General features: G+C 52.1%; 4 protein-coding genes across 4 annotated transcripts; 3 read left to right on the top strand and 1 right to left on the bottom strand.

Moving 5' to 3' along the window:
* Window positions 1–732: 732 nt before the first annotated feature.
* Window positions 733–2,653, bottom strand: J4E84_008603 (uncharacterized protein; the record flags this gene model as incomplete). The annotated part of the gene is made up of 2 exons (XM_049391174.1): window positions 733–1,946; window positions 2,005–2,653. 2 exons carry the CDS (start codon window positions 2,651–2,653, stop codon window positions 733–735), a joined length of 1,863 nt encoding a protein of 620 aa, XP_049241206.1.
* A 4,164-nt stretch (window positions 2,654–6,817) lies between these two features.
* On the top strand, window positions 6,818–9,260 carry J4E84_008602 (uncharacterized protein; the record flags this gene model as incomplete). Its single annotated transcript, XM_049391173.1, has 5 exons — window positions 6,818–7,081; window positions 7,143–7,392; window positions 7,454–7,869; window positions 7,925–8,154; window positions 8,213–9,260. 5 exons carry the CDS (start codon window positions 6,818–6,820, stop codon window positions 9,258–9,260), a joined length of 2,208 nt encoding a protein of 735 aa, XP_049241205.1.
* A 1,058-nt stretch (window positions 9,261–10,318) lies between these two features.
* On the top strand, window positions 10,319–11,352 carry J4E84_008601 (uncharacterized protein; the record flags this gene model as incomplete). Its single annotated transcript, XM_049391172.1, has 3 exons — window positions 10,319–10,639; window positions 10,689–10,814; window positions 10,861–11,352. The coding sequence occupies 3 exons, from the start codon at window positions 10,319–10,321 to the stop codon at window positions 11,350–11,352; spliced, it is 939 nt and encodes a 312-aa protein (XP_049241204.1).
* A 431-nt stretch (window positions 11,353–11,783) lies between these two features.
* On the top strand, window positions 11,784–14,654 carry SEC24 (COPII subunit; the record flags this gene model as incomplete). Its single annotated transcript, XM_049391171.1, has 5 exons — window positions 11,784–12,605; window positions 12,670–12,822; window positions 12,875–14,229; window positions 14,278–14,408; window positions 14,461–14,654. The coding sequence occupies 5 exons, from the start codon at window positions 11,784–11,786 to the stop codon at window positions 14,652–14,654; spliced, it is 2,655 nt and encodes an 884-aa protein (XP_049241203.1).
* Window positions 14,655–17,193: the final 2,539 nt, after the last annotated feature.

Here is a 17,193-nt window from a genome sequence, read left to right as displayed (position 1 = left end):
CGCGAATGAAGCGACGACAGATTAGCGATGGAGGAATCTGTGAGAGGTGTGAGGACAGAAGGAGTAGTCTGAGTGTGCTGCCGAGGAAGAGCTTGGTGGACAGCTTAGAAGGGTTGGAGAGTAGGAAGCGGAGGTTGAGCTGTGCGATGCAGGGTTGGCCTGTGGATACGGATGGCGAGAGTGTAGGCGACGAGGAGGATGGCGACGAGGGAGGGGTGGTGGAAGCGAGGCATGAGGATGGTGAGCGTGGGCGAAAGAGGAGCTTAGCGCTTTCCATGCAAGGGAGGAACGATGCGAACCCCGTTCGTAGTGCTCCGGAGCCACCGACAAAGAGAACAAGGAAAAGACGCGCAATCACAAAACGACGATAGAGACACGTCGACGCCCAAAGTCAACACGACTTAAAAGTAAAAAGCATACCATTGCACCAACTACCAACCCAAAACCCACATGCAAGTATAGACTATCCAAAAAGACAGGGAAGGGGGTATACAAGAATAGTGCAAGCAAGGAGTCCAACAAAGAAAGTCTCATGACTGGTACCCCTCACCCACAAATGTATATATGTTTGCTCATCCCCATTCAATCGATTGCTCATCATCCCTCATCTCTCATTGCTTTCCCAACATTAAGTCGTTGATCCATCCGTCGTATCCAAAGGAGCCAAGCACGCCGTTCTAGAAGTACTTACATGAAATTGTCTGTTTAACAAGGAGGACGTCGTGAGTTGTACTAAGCGTTCTCCTGGTTCTGCTGTGGCTGGTTGGCGCCAAAGAGTCCGCCGAACCAACTTGCGCGGTTGGCGGCCTTGCGGGCCTTTGAGGCTTCCTCTTCGTTCTGGACAAGGCGAAGAGGTCGCATGCCTTTACCCGTCATGGGGCCAGTGGTCTCACTGCGTGGCAGCTTTTGCTGTGGTGGGGATGGTGTATCGACGTGGCTTGCCGAGGAAGACTCTGTCCGTGTGTCCACCTCTTTGTCTTCGGGGATGGGGCCTTGACCTGAAGGCGCCCTCGAGATGACTGGCGGACCGAAGAAAGAGTTGCGAGGCGAGACCATGCCAGGCGATGTTGGGTTGCTTGTAAGGCCCGGAATCTCAGAAGTTGAGCGACGGTGGTGGTGGCTGCCGCTTGGGTGTCGGCCTGACGTGCTTCGCGTCAAAGGAATGGAAGGAGCAGTGGCTGGATCCTCATGGGCACTCGTCTGGTTGGGCGCGGCGGGAGGTCCCATCATGGACAAGGGGCGTGGCTTGCGGTTTCCGCCCATGGCAACAGACTTGGCGCGCTGAAGGAATCCTTGTGGCTGGTCACTGTCTTGGGGAGGCGGCGGTGGTAGCTCCTTGTTCTTGTTGGGGCCTCCAGAGCCTTCATTCTCAACATCGTTGCCTAGGACCGACTCGAAGCCCTGGTGTGTGAGCAAACGACCGATGATCTTGTTGATGTAGAGGGTGAGGGCCTGGTTCTGCGCCTTCATGCTGCTGAGCTCAGTTTCGAGCTTGCGAACGACTTCGGCATCGCCTTCCTCGGCGGACTGAAGCTCGTCAGCCAGACTGGTTGAAGGGCCGCTACGGGACGGTGCGCGGTCTTCGGTGTTGGATGTCTCGCGCAGGAAGTCGCCGCGGCTCAAGTCTCCGTTGAGCGTCTTCTCTCCGAGCAGAAGCTGGAAGCTTTCGTTGTCTTCCATGAGCCTAGCGTTGGTCATGCGCGTCTCGAGCAGTTGCTTCTCTAGTTCGCGCATGCGTCCGCCGCCAGCATTTTCTACCTCCAACACCTTGACCTGGTATTCGGCGAGCTCGAGACGCAGGTCTTCGATGATCTTGTCCTTTTGGTGGATGAGCTTCGAGTTGTTTCGCGAGTCGCTGCGCTTGACCGAGTTGGGTGGTGCGAAGGATGCGACGTTCTCGAGGTTCTGGGAGGAGTTGGTGCGGGATGGGTTGTTGCGGAAGCTTGCTGTGAGGTGTGTTAGTATCTACATGACTCCTACGTTGATCCAATGAGTGTGACTTACAGGCTCGGGACAGATGCTGCTCCTCTTCTGCCTCGCCAGTGGGCATGTTCTTGTTTGCCATGGTCTCCTTGAGGCGCTGGATAGTGTTCTGCATTTCTTCCTCCCTCGACTGCGTCTCCTCCTTCTCCTTGATGATCTGCGCACGTTCGGCCTCGTAGATGCCCTCGAGCTCGCGGTGTTGGCGTGTCAGCTCGCGCTTTACGTTCTCCAACGACTCGACCTTCTCCTCTTCCTCGTGGGCACGTTCTTCAAGCTTGGCCTGCTCGGTGAGAGCATCGTCGAGGCGAGAGTTGAGGATCTCGACCTGCTTCTGTCGCTCCTCTGCCTCGCTCTCTGCCTTTTGCAGGCGTTCCTTGAGGTCTTGGAGGAGAGCAGCCTGCTCGTCTCGGGCGTCGTTATCGGCGGCATCGGCCTGTGAGGTGCTCAGATTCGAGGATGCGGCGGGCTTCTTGACAGCTGCGCGCGCTGAGACTGGCGTGCCATTGGCGCCTCCACGGACAGAGCGTGTTCGTGACACTGGGGTGGTGCCGTTCGTAGTGGGCGTCGAGGAGCGGGGGGTTCGGTTGGCAGCTCCAGGGGACGAGGAAGTCCTGGTGTTGACTTCGCGGCGCGGGGTGCCCGGCGGCTTGGTTGCTGCGGCGGCCGACATGGTGTTTGAGTGTTTTCTTTGTCAAAGGTAAAGTGTGTCCCAGAGACTCGGGGTTGACAACGTCGCTCAAACAGGCGGCGGTTGCACAAGAGGTCCGATTCTGGGGCGATCAGCGAGCGAATGCGCCTCGGGATGTGCTGATCACTGGGGCTATGCGTGCGGCTGATTGACGTGTGGAAGCGGACCCGTTCAGCTGCAATGTTTTGAAGCTGGATATGCGACACACCACGTCTACGAGTGCAAAACGTGGAGTAAGGAGACGGGCAGCGTTGGACCAGTAGTCGAGACGGGTTCCCACCGTTAGAGTTGGCCCATAATCTCCGCTACCACGCCTTCCCTGCCCTGCATTAGCCCGAGATTACTCGCACGTGACAGAGCCGTTCTCCGGGAAACGACTCCCTAATGTGTAGTACGCCACAACGAGCCACTCTCCACTGCACTCATTGCGCTCGGTACTGTCTGGTTTCAAGTTCATGTCAGTACTCTGGTCCGGCAGTCAGTAGATTCTCGCTACTTTTCCAGCCACATGTGGCGAAGTGAACTCGGGTGGTTGCCACGCCTGCCCTCGCGAGACCCTCTTCCACGTTCGTTCCACGCACATATTGAGCACGTGACCATTCAGCAAGTCATCGTGAGCACATCCTACGCTGGAGAAGTTCGTTACTCCGCTTCCTCTCCATTTAATCGATCGGACGGCTTGGCCGTAAACGGGCGTACAGAATTTCGAGTCCAGGCCGTGTAGCATCGTCACCTTGAAGGCTGTCAGAGTAGGTGTTACAAGCACTAGCTTCGAAAGCGCTGTTGGTTGCGGTATAGCCTCAGAGCGTTCCAGGATTGTCCAATGCGCTGCAGCGCCTCGAGACCACAGGGCTAAACTTTGATCAAGTACTACAATTGAAGGCCTATATTACTATCAATATTGTCGCGATTACTGATCACACAGCGTGCAAGACTTACCATTTCTCAGGCAGATACAAGAATCGCTCTCTTCTTCTGGTATGTGGGTGCTGGTCAAATGGGATGCAACAGTTTGACACGCCCCACGGTAGACGGCTCGTACTCAATCTCTTGGCTCGCGATAGGATAGTCCCAGTGGGTTCGCAACACCATCTCCAGGAACAAATTAGAATACTAATTTACCTAGCAATACTAGCGGCCTTAAGCTCTAGTTTATGTTACACTTTATAAAGATAAAATTTTATTCTATCTAATTACTAATAATACTACTAAACCTAATAATTCTAATAAGTTAGCTAGCCTAATAACGCTAAATCTACAACATACAGCCTATCTATTTATAACACTATACTAGATTTATATAACTATTCTTCTAACCTCTATAGTAGCGTTAGACTATATAATAACTACTACTAGTATCTTTATTTATATATTAGATACTATATATAAAATATAAGATCTTTTTTATTTATAAGATACTCTTCTTACTTTAGATATAGGCTTAGTAGTTATTATATATAAAATTTACTTTTATATTTCTTTTTTACTATATATTTTATAAAGTAGTAATTTAGTTTTTTACTATTTTAGTATTTTTACTATTTAGTATAGCTACTTTTAAGTATTTTTTTTAAAGTAGTAGCGTTAATAGTAATAGTATTAAAATACTTAGCGTATACTTATATCTTACTCTTTTTAAGTTTTAAATATATTTTTTTAAAGTTAATAAAGGTTTTTTTATTATAAAATTACTAAATCTAAGTAAAGCTTAAGTTTATATAAAAGTTAAAAACTTAATTTAAAAAAGTAAGTAAGTTATTAAAGATAAAGTTAATAATACTATAAGAGTTTACTAAGCTAATAAAAGTAGATTTTAATAAAGAAAGTATACTAAAGTATAAAACTTAAAAATAAGAGTTTTTAAAATTATATAAAATAAGAATATTAGTATTATTAAAAGTATCTATTATATAGTAATAGCTTTAAAAGTAGAAGTTTATTTAAAGAAGTTCTAATATAGTATAAGTAGTAGTAGATATATAAAAAGATATACTAACTTATATATAAAAATATATAGTATTTCTACTTTATAACTTACTTTATAACTTATTTTAATAGTTCTTTAACTAATAAGCTATAGTTATATTACTATTTTATTTAAATTTTAAAAGAAATAATAGAGTAATTATATTACTTATATAGTAATTTTTTTAAGATAAGCTACTTACTAAAGTATTAGTAGCTAAGCTAGAAAAGCTTAGTATGCTTTTACGTATACTTTAGATAGAGTATATATTGTGGTGGTGAAACCAGTGACATAATGATGGGCCGAACGGCTATCAGGCTCGAGGGTCGGTGCGCCGGGGAAAGCCAGGTCTGAACAGCGTTCAGACGAGAACAACAACCATATACATACACACAATACAATCAACTGCATCGAGCACCCGTTCCGATGGAGATACTCCTAATCTCTCCACTACAATATTAAACTTTAATTATAACATATTCTAAGACACCTAGTAGAGGGCTGTTACTTATTTAAGACTTAATTTTTTTTAAATCTAAGATACTCTAATAACGCTGTTAGTACTAAAACCTAGCAATACTATGGTCTATTCGTTGTCGCAGCCTGCGTACTTGCATCACTCGACGAGCTTGAATTGGATGCGAGGCTAATACACACGCGCACTCATGTCCGAAAGGCAGAAGGTCGCTTGTGGCCATGTTGCTTTAACGTTCGTGAAGGCGTTCCAGGTGTGGCTCTGTTCAGGCCGCATAATTGGCCTCCCAGGCCGTTATCTTGTCGGTGCGACGTTCAGTGAATCCTTCCCGCCGCGTCGGGTGACGATCCAGACTGCGACGAGCATGTTTGGTGTGACCAAAGACTACTATTCCAAGGTTCGTTGACGCCTATATGTGTTCGCAACAACGCTTGTCGACCTCATCTCCGCGGGCCACCATCATTTTACTTTGTATCGCTCACCAGACGCTCACCGCTACAACTGGTATTTGGAACGCAATGCCATCTTTTGTACGCTCGGGGCGGTGCTGATCCATCACATGATCATTGCTGCTGTAGCCCTACAGACCCGTGGCTCCACCCCGAGTAACATCGACGATACGCATGGTCGCCACCTAGCTACCTAGACGACTGTGAACGAGAGCATCCGTTCGACGGCTCGGTTATCTCTGCGGCGCGGTGCGTGTTGCTATTTAGGAACAGGCTGAATCCGTCAATGCTTGGAGTGTGATGAGATGCTTTCATTCTGCAAGCTGACCACCAACAACATGGCATTTGGGCGCTTGCACAGGGGAAAGGTGCTATTTTGCGTACCGTCAAGCCAAGCGTCCTTACGCCTAGTCGTGGACTTGGCAAAATGGACCAATCCGAATTACCAATCCGGGGCTGGACCACGAACATAGGTAAGCACCGACGATGGATCTACTTCGGGTGGGCGACCATTCTGGAGAAGAATGACGGCACCGGCTTGGCGCCGCGCAACTAATCGGATGTTTCTGTGTTTAATGGCGCGGTTTGGGATTCGGCGACAGCCTGTTGAAGGCGCCGAGAGACAGTAGGTTTCTCGACTCGATAACATAGCTCCGGGATGTTTCTTGGCTTTTGTGGCACAGCAATCAACAACGACTGAAATATCGAACTTGTAATTTTTCTGCTAGCAATTGCCGCTCAACACAAAAGACGGCAGTCTAGTGTAGGCTTGAGTTCTTCGCCGGCTGGGGCTTGCAGGGGTCACCAAACGCGCTGATCCCTATTCAAGAAATCTCGGCGTCGGTGCGGCGCAACGACGTACGGCAGTGTACGACGGAGGATTCCCCCAGAGGTGAAGACGGTAGTTTGGCCGGTTGTGGACTTACGCGTGCATCATTTACATGCAGCCGTTTCGATCCACCTATGGCTTGGGACCCATACAAACATCCCGAGGCCTCTAATAGACCAATCGTGAGTGGACACCGCTAGCCTGGGAATTTCCCAAACCTGCCATGATGCTCGCCTGCTCAAATGCAAGTATTTTCATTTGATAATGCAGGACTGAGGAGCACCAGGGTCCAAGCTAGCAGCTTTAGAAGGGTACAGGTACCAAGCACGTCTGTTGGCGTGACCTAGAGACGCAGGGTGACAGTATAAATCGCCTAGGTCCGCCCTTTTGCACTCTTCACGTCTCACAGAACATCTCCTACTTCAAGATGAGGACTCAAATCTTGACAGCGGTCACTGCACTGCTACACGTTGCCAATGCAGGATGTCCCTACATGGATGGCGAGTCTGTCGTTCGTCGAGACGACAGCCCCCAAGCTATGTCCACGGATGAGTTCATGGCCCAGTATGAAGTCGACGATAAGGGTACCTACCTGACCAACCCCGTTGGAGGACCAATTGAAGACCAGAACGCTCTCAAGGCTGGTGAGCGCGGCCCATCGCTACTTGAGGACCAGATCTTTCGACGAAAGGTGAGTTGTACTCATAACAACATCAGTAATTAGGATACATACTAACTCCAAATTTCTACAGATCATGCACTTCGATCATGAGCGCGTTCCTGAGCGTGCTGTTCATGCTCGTGGAGCAGGTGCCCATGGAACCTTTGTTTCCTATGGAGATTGGTCCAACATCACGGGAGCGTCTTTCTTGAACGCGCCCGGCAAGGAGACCTCCACCTTCATTCGATTCTCAACTGTGGCTGGTTCGCGTGGATCGGCCGATACAGTCCGAGATGTGCACGGTTTCGCTGTGCGCTTCTACACTGATGAGGGAAACTTTGGTAAGTACCCTGCTGTAGCACCTCGAGAAGATTTCATCTTGCTAACGCGGCCTACCTGTAGACATTGTTGGAAACAACATCCCTGTTTTCTTCATTCAGGATGCCATCAAGTTCCCAGACCTGATCCATGCGGTAAAGCCCAAGCCTGACTCTGAGATTCCTCAAGCGGCAACGGCTCACGACTCAGCATGGGACTTTTTCAGTCAGCAACCATCTTCCATGCATACCCTTCTATGGGCCATGTCTGGTCATGGTACCATTCGAAGCTACAGGCATACCGATGGCTGGGGTATCCACACATTCCGATTCGTGACTGACGCCGGGAAGTCCAAGCTGGTGAAGTTCCGCTTCAGGTCGCTCCAAGGAAAGGCTTCGCTCCTTTGGGAAGAGGCGCAAATGGCTGCTGGTATGAACGCAGACTTGCACCGACAGGACCTTTTCGACTCCATCGACAAGGGCTACTTCCCTGAGTGGGTGGTAAGTAACTCTAAGCTTTGTTCAAAAGCGATGATAGCTAATTATATTTCCACAGTTCGAGGCTCAGATCATGGAAGAGGAAGATCAGCTTCGATGGGGCTTTGATCTTCTTGACCCTACCAAGATCGTACCTGAGGACATTGTGCCTTTCACACCTCTTGGAAAGCTGACCTTGAACCGCAACCCACGCAACTACTTTGCCGAGACTGAGCAGATCATGTTCCAGCCAGGACATCTAGTTCGCGGAGTGGATATCACCGAGGACCCGCTCCTACAGGGAAGAATGTTAGTATACTTTCTCCTATACACACGCCAAGTGAGACAGTTACTGACGCATGTATAGGTACTCTTACCTCGACACTCAACTCAACCGCAACATGGGATCACCCAACTTCGAACAAATTCCCATCAACCAGCCTCGCGTACCGGTTCACAACAACGAGAGGGACGGTGCCGGCCAGATGTACATCCCACTCAACACCGCCGCCTACTCCCCTAACACACTCAACGAAGGCTCCCCGAAGCAAGCAAACCAGAGCACCGGTCGTGGGTTCTTCACAGCACCAAGCCGCGGAACCAGTGGGAAGCTTGTCAGAGCCGTCTCAAGCACCTTTGCCGATGTGTGGAGTCAGCCCCGTCTGTTCTTCAACTCCCTTCTGCCCGTTGAGCAGCAGTTCGTCATCAACGCTATGCGCTTCGAGACCTCGCAACTGAAGAGCGAGGTTGTGAAGAACAACGTGCTCATCCAGCTCAACCGCATCTCTCACGACATTGCCGTAAGGGTCGCAGAAGCGTTGGGCATGACCGCACCGGAAGCCGACGATACCTACTACCACGACAACAAGACCATTGGCGTTAGCGCATCTGGTGAGCCATTGCTCAAGCTCGATGGACTCAAGGTCGGCTATCTTACTACCGCGGGTTCTTCTGATGACAACGCAAAGGCGTTGAAGTCAGCTCTCGCTGATCTCAATGTTGGCATGACTGTCGTCGCCGAGCACCTCGGTGCCAGCATTGACCAGACCTACTCTGCAACTTCAGCAATCCAGTTCGATGCCATTCTCATCGATGGCAGCGCAGAGAGCATCTTCGCGCCCATTCCTAGTCTCGCCAACTCCAACTCCACAAGTGCACCCAGCCGCAACGCGACCGCCAGCGCCCGTTCGACTCTCTACCCTGCTGGCCGTCCTCTCCAGATTCTCCAAGACGGATACCGTTTCGGTAAGCCCGTCGGTGTGCTCGGATCTGGCAACACTGCTTTCGGCGCTGCCGGTATCGAGGCTTCCACTCCTGGTGTCTACACTGCGAGCGACGTGTCGGCAGTTGTGGACCAGCTATCTGAGGGTCTCAAGACGTTCAAGTTCTTCGACAGATACCCATTGGACAACTAGGGAAGATATACTGGGGTGACTGCGATGTAGTTCTTTTCGGTTTGCTCACGTGTTCGCGACTCGAGGTGCTGTTGCGCGCTCAAGAAACAATATATTTGGATACATCTACATCGTTAGATACAATGACACTTTTTGAACACAACGATGACCATGACTATTGTCTGTGTGTGTGAAGAAGCCCTGTCTCGGCATCAAAGCTCAGGGTCTAAACACTGACCTGAGCTCTGTCGCCTCATTTTCTTCAACGTGGTCTGATTATGATCATGCGACTGAGATGACGCCGTCGTAAGTAGATTGCTCCTCAAGCCTCATATTGCAGTGGGTCTCGGGAGTTCGAATAGGTTCTTTACGTGAAACGCAGCGGATACCTCTACCGGACAATTTGAGGTACGGAAACAGAAGAAGAGGCACAAAGTAGTACAAGAAACGCAAAGGCAGGCTCCCACGGATGATTCGGCAGTAGTGGACGTGTGACTGGCTGTAGGTGCCAATGTTCGCGATGCGCAGCTTCCGGGCCCGGCTATGACATCACCGGCTCTTGCGCAACTTCCCCCCAGGCTGACCCCCGCTTCCCAAAACTCAAACAGTAACGATTCTCTGCCCAGTACGTTGATCCTGGAAACATCGCGACCGGGTTTTTTATACTCTCATACAGGTATGTCTCCACAATTCAGTACCATTACTCGCAGACTGCGCAGCGATGCGCGTGGTCTCGCGGCGCGTAATGAAGCGATGCTAACGGGTCGTAGGTCTATACAAACACTGAGGTTACAGTAAACCCACCATGTAAGTCGCTTCCTGAGTCTTCTCCGATGCTGTATCATGATGCGCATCGTACTATCCCTATTTCCTTTCCCCGGTGACTGTGCGCAACCGAAAGAAGGGTTCAATGTATCAACTTGTATACTCTTGTTCTACATGGCTATCGCGATCGCGGCCGCGATTGAAGCGCTCGCTGACCATGATACCCCTTCCACAGGAATCGATCACTCTCAGTGCGCTCGAAAAAGAGCACCAGCGGCAGTGGGGAGAAGTCCGCGCCCAAGCACCGCTTTACTATGGCTTCACTCCGAGGTACTCAGCAGCCGGAACTCTCGAAGAGGCTGTTCAAGATCATCAAATCGGAGAACCATGCAATTGGTGCCTACGAGGCTGCGGCGCGCGAACGGGTCGGCATTGCTCAGCAGCTCTCCGAATGGGGCGAGGCTACAGAAGACGAGTCAATTTCGGAGGTCTCGGACAAGCTCGGAGTGTTGCTCGCAGAGATCGCAGAGCAAGAAGACATCTATGCGCAACAATTGGAAGAATATAGAGGCGTCTTGAAGCAGATTCGCAACACAGAGAGCTCGGTGCAGCCAAGTCGCGATCACAAAACTAAGGTGTGTTCTGCGGCTATAGTCAGCATACTTCATGTTAACCAGATCATAGGTTTCGGATGAGATCGCGAAGCTGAAATACAAGGAACCTCAGAGTACTAAGATTCCCCAGCTCGAACAGGAGCTCGTCCGCGCGGAGGCTCAGAGCTTGGTGGCCGAAGCGCAGCTCACCAACATTGTACGTTGAGTCAGAATTGACTTGTATCGTCTGCTGACCGATACAGACCCGTCAGAAGTTTAAGGAGGCATACGACCACCACTTCGCAGCCACCATCGAACGTGCTGAGAAGCAGATCATCCTAGCCAAGCACGCTCGTCGTCTCTTGAACCTCGTCGATGATACGCCCATTGTACCTGGCGATGTACACCCTCCATTCGCAGAGGCAGAAACAGCGCGCCAGGTCCTCAATGACGCTGAAGATGATCTTCGCCAGTACCGATTAGAGGTCGAGCCTATCCATTCGAGTGCAGGCAACCTCGGAGTGGGTGCAATGCCAGGCGCAGCAGCACCGGGAGTCGGACTAGGGGGGACAACTGGCACGCCGGGTCCCGAATCTACTACGTATGGGAGTACAGTACGAAGTGAGAGTCCCGTGGGCGAGCAGTATGACAAGGCGGGTTCCGCTCCTTACCCCTTGGAGGAGGCTGATAGGGTAGAGAGGCTGGAAAGGCAACAGGAGGAGGCTCCCAGACAGGAGGTTTCCAACGTGGCCTAAAGCGCAGAGACTGCGGATTTGGGTCAGCTTTCTGGAGACGTTTCTCCTTGTCTACGTGTACTAATGATTTGATATATATCCTGATTATGTCTTCTCCTCTGTAGCAACAGGTAATTTCAGTGGTGCCTAAAGTGATGTGACAAAAGTTTCGAGCCAATCGAACACATAATTCGGATGGGTGCCTGGAGGTGATGATGAATGTGTAGAAGAAGCCCTGGGCCGTGTATAATCAGGCGTGTCAGGTCCCACCTAAACCCTAGAATTGTCCGTGCATGTTTGGCGGGGACCTCTTAGCGCGGAATGTGCCGTTCCCCAAGAAGACACATCGAGCTCTACGTCGTATCTAAATTCACGCGCACGCCCGCCAACACCGCCAATCCCCCTACCACTACTTTCCACCTCTTCCACTCACAGTCTCCGCTGCCGTAGTCATGGCGGACCGCAAAAAGAGAGATCGCTACGCAGCAGGAACGGGATACCAATTCGGCGCGAATACACCAGACGCCCAAGCTGGAGGAGTCCCCCCACCAGTAGTACCTGGCTATGGAGCTCAAACGCCTGCATACGGAGCAGCACCTTCTCCTGGGTTCGGCGCCCCGGCCCAGGGCTACGGAGCGCCAGCACAGGGTTATGGAGCGCCAGCCCAAGGCTATGGACAGCCCATGCCTCAAGATCCGAACGCCCTCAACCAGCAGTTCGGCCAGATGAACCTAGGCCAGGGCCAAGCAGCTCCGCAAGTTCAACAACCCGTCGCGGCTACCCAGCAGAACCAGCTCTTCCCGTCGGACCTCATTGCGCAGCCCTTCCACGTCTCCGAGCTATACAACCCTCCTCCTCCCATCAACCTGCCGTCCAATGCCGCGGCCACCCCCTCCGAATTCGCGAACGAATCGAGTAAATACCTGCGATGTACGCTCAACACCATCCCCACCAACCACTCGCTACTCAAGAAGAGCAAGCTTCCCTTCGCCCTCATTATAAGCCCGTATGCGAGCTTGCACGACTCGGAGGACCCTGTGCCAGTAGTGCACGATCAGGTCATTAGCCGTTGTCGACGATGCCGCGCCTACATCAATCCCTTCGTTTCATTTCTGGACCATGGACACAGGTGGAGGTGCAACATGTGCAACCTGACCAACGACGTTCCCCAGGCATTCGATTGGGATGCAGCACAGCAGAAGAGCGTGGACCGCTGGCAGAGACCCGAGCTCAACTATGCCGTGACCGAGTTTGTTGCGCCTCAGGAATACATGGTTAGTACTGGCTGTACGAAGTGCATGTGAGACAAATGCTGACTTCGTACCTCTATCTCTGCAGGTCCGCCCTCCACAGCCTCTATGCTATTACATCCTGCTGGATTGCACACAAGGCGCTGTCAACAGCGGATTGCTCGCCGTCGTCTCGAGGGTCATCAAGGAGTCGCTCGGTCGGATACCAAACGCAGACGGCCGGACACGCATTGGATTTATGGTCAGTAATGCGCGTTCGAAGGCATATGGTGCGCAAGCTAACTCTGTATCAGGCGGTCGACAATGGTTTGCACTTCTTCGGCATTCCTCCGGACAACAGCGAATCCAACGAACCGCAGCAGCTCGTAGTTTCCGACCTCGATGAGCCCTACCTTCCCATGCCTTCGGACCTCCTGGTCAGCCTCAGCCAATGCCGCAACAACATCGAGACGTTCCTTGACCGCCTCCCGACCATGTTCCAAAACACACACGTCCCTGGCTTTGCGCTGGGCTCAGCTCTCCGATCCGCACATAAGCTCATCTCTCCACTCGGAGGAAAGTTGACTGTCATTGCCGCATCGCTACCCAATGTTGGCCATGCAGCATTGAGCCCTCGAGAAGACAAGTCGCTACTGGGCACCGGAAAGGAAGGCAGTTTATTGCAGCCTGCCAATAATTGGTACAAGTCGTTCGCGGTAGAATGCTCTAAGAACCAGGTGTCGGTGGATATGTTCCTTTTCTCCTCGCAGTACCAAGATGTTGCGACTCTGAGCAACCTTCCGCGATTCACTGCCGGTCAGACATACTTTTACCCTGGATGGAACGCGGCAAGACAAGAGGATGTCGTCAAGATTGCAACCGAGCTGGCTGACTATCTGTCTGCTGAGATCGGTCTAGAGGCCGTTCTCCGAGTGCGTGCTACCACTGGATTGAGGATGTCTGCATTCTACGGAAACTTCTTCAACCGCTCGTCCGACCTCTGCGCCTTCCCAGCATACCCCAGAGATCAAGCTGTAGTGATCGAGGTCGCTATCGACGAAACAATTTCCAAACCATTCGCCTGTCTCCAGGCCGCTGTGCTTCATACTACCTCAAGTGGTCAGCGCCGTATCAGGGTTCTGACTCTTGCTGTACCTACGACTGAGAGCCTGGCGTCAGTTTATGCATCAGCAGACGCGCAAGCTATCACTACCTACTTCAGTCACAAGGCAGTTGAGCGAGCATTGTCGAGCGGTCTTGACGCAGCACGAGACGCGTTACAGGCCAAGATCATCGAGATACTCTCAACGTATCGCAAGGAGTTGGCAGGCGGCAGCATGGGCGGTGGCGGACTACAACTACCGCAAAACCTTCGCGCTCTCCCCATACTGTTCTTGGGACTCATCAAGAACGTTGGTCTTCGCAAGAGCGCTCAAATCCCGAGTGATCTCCGTTCCGCAGCTCTTGACCTCCTCTCTACGCTGCCCTTGCGCCTACTTACGCAGTACATCTACCCGTCTTTCTACTCACTCCACGATATGCCTGATGATGCTGGTGTACCGGAACCTACCACTGGACAGATCACAATGCCACCTGCATTGAACCTTTCCAGTGCAGCCATCGTGCCTTACGGTCTTTACCTCCTGGACGACGGTGTGAACCAGTTCTTGTAAGTACAAGCGCAGAGTCTGTATCGATATAGGGCTAACGTGACTAGGTGGATTGGTCGAGATGCTGTCCCCGCGCTCCTGAATGATGTATTTGGCGTCGAAGACCGCACACAGTTGAAACAGGGCAAAGCCTCATTACCTCTTCTAGACAATGAATACTCCGAGCGAGTGCGAGCAGGTGAGTTGACGTTACTTATGATTTATACAGTTAGATTGCTGATATAAGATAGTCGTCGAGAAATCGAGAGATCACAAGTCGAAGGGTGTAGGCTCAATCACCCTACCTACGCTGTACATTATCAAGGAAGATGGCGACCCAGCCCTCAAGCTATGGACACAGACGCTCCTCGTCGAAGACCGTGCAGACCAAGGCGAAAGCATCGTCCAATGGATCAGCAAACTCCGGGAAAAGGTATATCAATGAGCCAGCTGCCTACCCGAAGAGAGGACTGACGTTATACCTAGGTTGTGGTGTAAGCACCGGATAGATGTGGGACTTGTTCATTAGGCGGTGTGGATTGGGCGGGTCAATACCGCAGCATTGGCGCAAGATCCGAAGAAGAAATCAGCATTGCTTGGGCGGTGGAGTGATGACTGGGAGTCGCACCAAGCGAATCGTGACTTATACAGCAGCAATGTGATACCAGCTTCCATCTGTTTGTTCTTGGCCACCTCGGCTGTGTCAATGTACCACAGTTGTGCGGCGAGGCAGCTGCCCGTCATTGCCACACGGCGTCAATGCATGGCGATGAAACGTAGTGCTAAGCTGTTGTGCGAGTACTGAGGAGGGGCCTGCGGTTAACGTGTATGCAAGACAGGCTTTCCCCGTGTGCATCTTGAGTTGCTCGATAATCGATAAGAGTCATACCTCGGTCTTCGCGCTTCGCGCACGGGCTATCACACGGCTGGAGGCAGGCACAGGCACGTTCCGAGCGTTGACTCCACTATCGCTAACCTCGCCATGAGCGCGAGTAATGCACGGCTCCCTCAACACCAACGCCACCGCTGGCGACAAATGCTTCCAGACATCTGGCTCGCCCGCTAACACAAGCCCGCATAGTTCGGTAAAGCTACTATTTTGAACATGTAGGCCTGCATACACTATGTGTTTCACCAATCCTCCAGCTGCCGCTGCAGGAAGGACGAGTGTTTTCTTTGTAGGCACGGCGCACGATCCTCGTGTGGGGATGCGCCTACGCAACGTGTCAACAGCAATATTGCGTCTCGTTTAGGCACCGGAAGCGGAATCTTGAAGCATACAAGGGACAAAGTACGGTACAGACGACGCAACGAGGCGCACCGCGCAGATGACCACGATATTCGCGATCCATGGTATCATCCCGCGTCTGTCCGCCAGATTCCCTCGAATCATACACTGCTTGCCAGGAACTAGTCGGGCCACTGGGTCCTCCGCCTTTCTGTCAGCGCTTCCGAGCTATAGAGTGTGATGGCGACAAACTGTCACGCACCGCTCAAAGCCCAACGCCAGGCAACGCCAGGGGACAGACTACCGTCTCTGACCGCCTCGTTCAACAGCCGCCTGGCGCCTTTCGCGCTGCAAAGACGCAAAATTTGAGTCGCTGAAGTCCGGCAGAACCACGGATGCTAGCCTTTCGCTTCGGCAAGGTACAAAGGTACAACACTTTTTGTGGATCTGGTCGAGTCCCCTTGCATCGGCGCTCGCCCACGCTGCTAGCTTGCAGCGACTATCCGCGTCAACCAATTACTTGGGCATGGCACTGTCAGCTTCGCCAGGCGGCCGACGCCATGCTCGTCTGCTTATGGCTGTCTTCTCCCAGGCGCGCAACTTGCCTTGGGGGACTGGCCAAACGCGCCGGCGCGTCCATGGCATAGCCAGCCATTATGGTCCCGATCTATCTGATAACACGTGAAACGGCAGCGGGCGTTGGTAGGTGTTTCGTCATCAATATCCAGCGTGCTCAGGTCCCGGCCATAACGCACGACCTAGAGCAAATAGTCAGGTTCTTGACCCATCGCTGCAAGCATGTGCCATGACCGTTGTTAGCAACCGGAAACAGGCAGTGCTGCCCAGTGCCCCGCCGCACAATATGATGCCATGTCCTGCAGCCAGGCCGATTGCTTGACGGCAGATGCGCGCTGCTCGTCAGGTTGCAGACGTACTGTGGTCTGACAGGCGGACGAGCATGCTCTGGGGCTCAGCTGCACCTCTTCATCATGTCTGGGTCGGCGGGCCAAGCATCGCTAATTCCAAGGATCTGCAGGCAAGATGTGCCTTCGTCGCAAGGTGGATCGGACTCTAACCCCAGCCTTCTGCCAGGCCGTCCGTCCAGGGCGCACGACAAAGCCGCTAAGATCCCGTCCTGTGCCTTACCAACCCCTCCTCGTGCATTTGCGACGCAATCGTGAGTTCGTTCTAATCCCGCTCTCCTGCATCGACACCTGCTCCTCTGCCTTCATACCCGGGTCTTGCACAGTCTAGCTGCATCGCCACAAGAGCCGCATCCTGCCGTTCCTACTCGAGCCCTTGTGCGCATCGAGTCTTGCGTCAAAGAGGGGCCAATCTCCCCGCCACCTGAGGCATCCCATCCCGCGCCTTATCATACCCAGCCCAAAGTCCGAGTATCCGTGGTTGCTCAACCCTCACCACCGGTGCACCTTTGGGCGACACCAACTTGACGATTTTACGACGCAACGATCGATTTTAACACGACCTCGTAGATTTTCTTTGACCTTGCTCGCTGGGCGCTGACTCCGGATGTTGTTGCAACGCCGCCCTCTATTCGTCATCATATCGTTTCAGCCTTCCCACATCCGCTCCAGGAAGGGACCACCCGCAGTATCATACTGATTGCGCCGCTCGAGGCAACCCGCCTGGGACCTGCGCCTGCATTAACTCTCCAGTCTTACATCACCGGCGCTACCAAAGCGAGCTCTGTCGTGCAGGTTGTAAGCTATACGCGCTCGTCTCTGTAGACCTGCGC

This window comes from Alternaria hordeiaustralica, assembly GCF_023758085.1.
Source record: "Alternaria hordeiaustralica strain BMP 2776 chromosome Unknown scaffold_22, whole genome shotgun sequence".
NCBI lineage: Eukaryota > Fungi > Ascomycota > Dothideomycetes > Pleosporales > Pleosporaceae > Alternaria > Alternaria hordeiaustralica.
Note: the sequence above shows the minus strand (reverse complement) of the source record. Positions and strands in the feature narration are given on the sequence as shown.